We start from the raw sequence: 6,649 nt of genomic DNA on the forward strand, positions 1-6,649 counted from the left end.
TGGGGGGTGGAAGGGCTGTCAAATGTTAGTTTCTACGTAAACGGGCGTTACGGTTTGTACATACTACCACAAGGAACGAGTTTTTTGAAGCTTTTTTTGTCTAAACCATACCGGACAACTCCGTAGACCCAGAAACATACCTAGTACCTGACTTGTGGTACTTCAACAAAAGTCCTCTAAAAAAAACGAACACTCTGTTAACACCACGAGTATAACTAAATATATATATATATGATCATATATATAATATATATCATATATAAATTCGTTATCGAGTGCTGTCGGCCACCATATACGGAGGTAATATAGTGTCGATTCCCGCCACCCAAGCCGGGCTGCGCTTCGACGTACGTCAAACAGAAAAGTTGGGTTGGACATATGACAAACGGAGTCCGCGCTCCCTATGACTGTACACACTTTTCATTAGATGTTAAGATTGGGCACATATGCGGTCATATAGTGCCGATTCCTTTTTTTGGGGGGTTAGTCCTAACGAACAAACTGAACGGCAAAATATTTATATTATATATATATATATATATTATATCTCTCTCTCTCTCTCTCTCTCTCTCTACCTATCTATCTACCTGAAGCTCTGAGGACCAAAAGGTCGGACTCAGAAAATTAAATAACAAACCAAACCACTAAATTAATTAAATAAATTAAAATTAATTAAACAAAATTAAATAATATATGTAAATATTTAAAATTATAATAAAGTGTAAAGTACAACGTTACAACTTACAAGTTATTTTTCAGACAAACTTTCCTCATGACCTTTAATAATCTATATACTAGTACAACTAGTCACCAGATTTTACCGAATGATTACACGGCTGTTATATAGCAAATAGCCGTTATTAAGGTCCTTGTAAATAGCAGGTTAGTTTTAATCAAATAGCACTGGTCCGGATGTATCGTGACAATCCAACGAGTGCAGGTTTCTTGCTCCCGAATGTCTCCTAATTTGTCGTTTTCGTCCAATGCTAATTCTCGAGGAATCTACCATTAAGCAGATATTGGGGACAAATTATATTCGTCAAGGACGTCTAGAGCGGTCCACCCGAAGTCCTTTGTACTTTCGACTTCTAGTAGTCTTCCTTGGTGACATTGCTTCGTTAAGCGATATCGTAGAGTATAATTTTATAAATATACAAGAAAATTTACCTAACTTTCTGACATTTTGACACCTCCCTTTCGTTCATGCTGTGCATAACTCACATACACCTCTAAAGATCAGCTGCCGTGTTTGCTACCAGCTGGGAAAACGGAATGGAGTGGTTGTGTTTTAGGTGTAGTTTAAAATGCGTGGTATTGCCTGCTTTTGTCGCTACCTTTTTTAAACAAATGCGACACACCGCCCGGCTCATTCAAGTCCGTAGGTTGGCCTCGTTGATTTGGCTTGAATCCAAAATACTGCCACACTGGAGAATCGAGATGTGTATGTTTTGTAACCAATTCCATTTCACTTTAAATTCCCCGCGAGTAAGTCACAGGTTGTCTCCCGCTTGTCGCTATATTATTAATTTGGCTGCTACGCTGCTGTACGTGCACACAGTGTCCTGACCTGGCTGTGTGTCAGCCCCGCCCCTCGCAGCGCGCATGGCCGGCAGCCACAGCTCCTCTGGCAGCCACAGCGCTCCTAGCTAAAATGCTGGTCACATCCTTATGTAAACAAACACGCATGTAAACGGCAATTTATCGAGCTCAGAAAAGTTATCGAGTCCATTTTTATTTATCGTACGATAAGTCAATTTATCGATTATCGCGACAGGCCTAAGGCTATGGCTCGCTAAAGTAGTTCAGTGTCAGTATGAAGTTAAGTGGTATAAGTTTAATATATTCACTTTTAGAACACAATGCTTCTCAATGTGCAATGCTGCAAATGGGCACCGACGTTGGCGTTCTGCTTTAATGCAATATTAATGCAAAGAGGGGCAAGAATAAAAAAATTACATCAGCTATATCTTCCAAAAGTATGTGTATATACAGTTTACATGCTGTACTGCTGTGCAGGGGATGTACAAAACACATGAATAATATAATGCATTCAAACAAATGTTTCAACAAACTATACATCATGAGAAAAATATTAATGGCATCCTTTCTTACCTGTGTTATTTAGGCCGAACAATAGGGGACATGATATGGCGAAAGACAGTACCCACACCACGGATATCATGACTGTGACCCGCCTCCTGGAACTGTAGCGAGTATTGTACAGCATTGGCATTGCAACTGCTGTGTAACTGTAAGGAATGAAGAAAAAAACACTTAGTTAAGTGCATCAAAAAAAGCATGAAAAAAAAAAAAAATGGAAATGAAATAGACAGAAGAAAATCTTCATCATACACTTGTATCGTTTGAATTTATTCAATGATCTGCCGCTTATTTTATCCCCTTCATGTTCCTAGTTCTCTTTATTCATCAATGGATTTATAGCTCAAAAGGGGACACACAACATGAGGCCTACAAGTGGTATAACCAAAAGATCTTGCCTGTCATCTTTGATCAGATCCTTTTTGATGTTGGATGGGCGCTTAGGAAATGTCTGGCCTCAGTTTACATGTAGAGGAGGAACTTTAAAGTTGGCTCGCTTTTTCCTCCAAGGAAATACATTATCATTTAACCTCGCTACATCGGCTGACCTTATTAGTGAGCTGCTGTGATCACCAGGAAATGGACAGCCTTTTACTCATGCATTGATTTCTGTGCAATTTGGATGTAAAGCCGAGTGGGTAAAGCTTTACAGAGACTATTTTGCTGTTTGGATTACTTTTATTGAAACACAAGGGAAGTAATACATTTAAGGTGATTGTGTTATAGATCATGGATTGTGAAACACATTTTACCAAGGTTTCAGATAGGAAGCCTTGGGTAAGGTAAAACCTCTCCAATTGTCCCAAGATTGATAATGCACAGTACTTGTGCAAGGCCAAAAAGAATGCATATATCCAGAAAAACACCGGTAGATTAATGTTTCCTTGCACCTGCTCATGAATCACAATTGTGGGGATGGATATTCACATGGCTGCGCAGAGATAGCAGATGGGTTTAGAAAGATTAGACATAGACAAATGTTATCCATTTTGAAAAGAAATTCAGCCCACAACTCAGAGAGAAACTTAGGTCTATGTGTTTTCATTGCTTTCTTTATGGGATTTACACAAATCCCGCTGTTACATCAGATCACATAATTGGGCCTTCTGTCTTTCAATTATAATATTTACATACATTTTTTAAAGAAACCCTATGAAGTAAGTTAAATACTAGTAGTGTTTGTTTATTTATGCACACGTACCAGGAATCACACCCAAAGGCATTCGGGCATTGCAATTCACATTCCTTTAGGCAATTTTACACTAATTTGTCAACAAATGTAGTGAAGATCATTTAAAAAAAAATCTGAATTCGCTTTATTGGCCATGTTTGTTAACATACGAGGAACTACCCTAGGTACAAACACATAGTTTCAAGTTGCTTTCAATGTACTTTTTAACGGTTCCAACAACAATTTATTTATATACCATTTTTACATTAAGAGCTGATTAGGCCTAATGGTGGATTGTTACCAAATGTTTAAACCTGTATAAAGGTTCTCCTCCCAGATAGTTAAGACACAGTATAGCAGTAAGAATGATATCTGCAAAACAGCTGCAGTTTCTTTCTAAATTTTGCGTGCTAGATACATTTCCTGCACCTGTTTTATTCTATAATCAAATCCAATGAAGGACTTCCAATAAATCACATAAATACACCTATTTTGTTTTTTTAATTACATATTGGGTCTTTAATCCTGTGACATGCTACCAAGCTCTATCAAAAGAAGGAGATCGATGTTTTGTGCACACCAAATATGATAAATATCCTGCAAAGATTCACGGGAATGCGCCGGTGAAGATGGCCGCATTGTCTTTTGGCTCCTCTCCAACTTTGCACTTTTTCGTATTTTGTGCGTGTTTATTTACTTTTTGGTCTCCCTCGCCCTCCCTTCGGCAAATACAAAGGAGCAGCGGGGGGTGCTGCGGGAGTGTCTGCGTGCGCATCTCTCCCAGATGAGCTGAACAGCTTGTTTGCACGTTTTGAGAGCGGCCAGGCTGTGGAGGCACAGAAGGATCAGGAGCCCTGCCCTTTTGTTTTAAACAGGGCAGATGTGTGCAAATCCTTTAAAAGGATTAACCCACACAAGGCTCCTGGACCTGATGGCATCCCTGGCCGTGTTCTCAGGGTGTGTGCAATTAATTTGCCATTGGTGTTCACAGACATCTTCAACAGGTCCCTGCTGCAGTCTGTAGTCCCCACATACTTCAAACACTCCACCATCGTTCCTGTCCCCAAAAAAACAATAATCACCAGCCTCAATGACTACCGCCCAGTAGCACTCACCTCCATCATTATGAAGTGCTTTGAGCGGTTAGTCAAAACCTTCATCACCTCCTCCCTCCCTGACTCTCTGGACCCCCTGCAGTTTGCCTACAGAGCAAACAGGTCCACAGACGAAGCCATAGCCCACACCATCCACACTGCCCTCTCACACCTGGACCAGAGGAACACATATGTGAGAATTCTGTTCATTGATTACAGTTCAGCCTTCAATACCATTGTGCCCTCCAAGCTGGTCATCAAGCTCAGAGACCTCGGGCTCAACAGCGCCCTCTGTGACTGGATCCTGAACTTCCTGACGGGCAGACCCCAGGCAGTGCGGGTGGGAAACATCACATCCTCCACCCTGATCCTCAACACTGGTGCTCTTCTACTCCCTGTTCACTCACTTCTTCTTTGATTTGTATGGAAGCCCATTTCCGCCACTTGAAAAAAATAAAATCCCCATGTAAAGCCATAATTATGAGATAAAAAAGTCGAAATTATGAGATAAAAAGTCATAATTATGAGATAAGAAAGTCGAAATAATGAGATAAAAAGTCATAATAATGAGATAAAAGTCATAATTATGAGAAAAAGTCATATAATGAGATAAAAAGTCATAATTATGAGATAAAAAGTCATAATTATGAAATAAGAAAGTCGAAATAATGAGATAAAAAGTCATAATTATGAGATAGAAAGTCATAATAATGAGATAAAAAGTCATAATTATGAGATAAGAAAGTCAAAATAATGAGATAAAAAGTCATAATTATGAGATAAGAAAGTCGAAATAATGAGCTAAAAGTCATAATTATGAGATAAGAAGTGCGCATGCGCTGCAGTGGCGCCGTCTTCAAAGGTCCCTTCATCACCTTGCTGCTCTACACCATGCAAACGGCATCTAGTCCTAAATAAGGACGTTACCACAATACTATAGGCATATATTATAGTTCATAACAGGTCATGTCAAAGCTATGAACTGTATTGTTGTAGTTTAGCTGCAATATAGGCTATATTTAACATCTAACATTTACAAAAGTCACCTGTAATAGTTACCTTATGTTAGCTGACGCTCCAAAGGTCCCTTATTATTGTTTTGTCTTTTTGAAGAGTGTTAATGTATGCTTGAACTGTTTTATTTTGTAAAAATGATAAGAGTTTGTCTTTCGGAAGTCCATGTGACCTTCTTGCCCCGGATGTTTATATTGTGTTTGTGTGCTGGTAAAGTGTCAACGATGTGATAACCGTAATCTACTGCTGGTCTTACTAGCCAAACACGTTTTCACGTGTGTTTCATGATTGTGCAAAGAAGAGAATAAATTGATTGTGGAATCGGTTCGATGCGTACTGTTAATGTTCTTTCAAGACCAGGTAGTCCATTATTTAGCTAGATGCCGTTGCATGGTGGAGAGCAGCAAGGTGATGAAGGGACCTTTGAAGACAGCGCCACTAGCAGCGCATGCGCATTCTTAGCTCATTAATTATTTGGACTTTTTATTCTCATTATTTCGACTTTCTTATTCTATTATGACTTTTTATCTCTTATTTCGGACTTTTATCTCATATTTTCGCTATTTTATCTCATAATTATGACTTTTCATGGGATTTATTTTTTTCAAGTGGCGAAATGGTTCCATAGGCTTCCAGTAGGATTTGTATCAGGGGGTCTTTCAAAACAACGCGATGCGCGGTAAACGCGCGGACGTGCAGGCGCGCCACGCACACAGTCACAGGCATAGATTGCGCGCAATACTGGTATTCGCGCACTTGGAAGGTGCAGACTCCCAACTGGACTGCACGGTAATTATTGCACCCCTTGCGAGTATACAATTAGTGTATGATGTGTTAGGCTTCAAGATTATTACAAAATCACAAAACTCTCGTACTGTGGAGCGTCACAAAAAGCGCCTGCGTTTATTACGGTTATCTCTCTCACATTCAGACAGGACTGTGCATGCTCACAACCACATGAACTGTACCACAATCAATAACAACGTAAGAGCTATACAAATGAAAGAAAATCAAAAAATTAAGCTCTCACAGTAAAACGACGAGAGAGAGAGAAGAGAGAGGAGAGCTGACTTCAGCTGGCTATTACGTGGTCCAACAAACCACCACCACCACACACACACACACACACACCCACACACACAACACACACAACCACACACACACACCACCAAACCACACACACAAACCACACACACACACACACACACCACACACCACACACACACACCACACAACCACACACACACACACCACACACAACCACACCACA

At 39.9% G+C, this 6,649-nt stretch overlaps 1 protein-coding gene across 1 annotated transcript in view; it reads right to left on the reverse strand.

Moving 5' to 3' along the window:
• The window catches only part of LOC104944291 (D(2)-like dopamine receptor), a 33,018-nt gene that overhangs the window by 25,428 nt on the left and 941 nt on the right, over positions 1-6,649 (reverse strand). Inside the window, exon 3 of the mRNA XM_010769808.1 lies at positions 2,113-2,249. Coding sequence (XP_010768110.1) covers positions 2,113-2,249 — 137 coding nt within the window. The remainder of the gene's footprint in view (positions 1-2,112; positions 2,250-6,649) is intronic.

This window comes from Notothenia coriiceps, unplaced genomic scaffold (assembly GCF_000735185.1).
Source record: "Notothenia coriiceps isolate Sejong01 unplaced genomic scaffold, NC01 NC01_scaffold00007822, whole genome shotgun sequence".
Classification (NCBI taxonomy): Eukaryota; Metazoa; Chordata; class Actinopteri; order Perciformes; family Nototheniidae; genus Notothenia; species Notothenia coriiceps.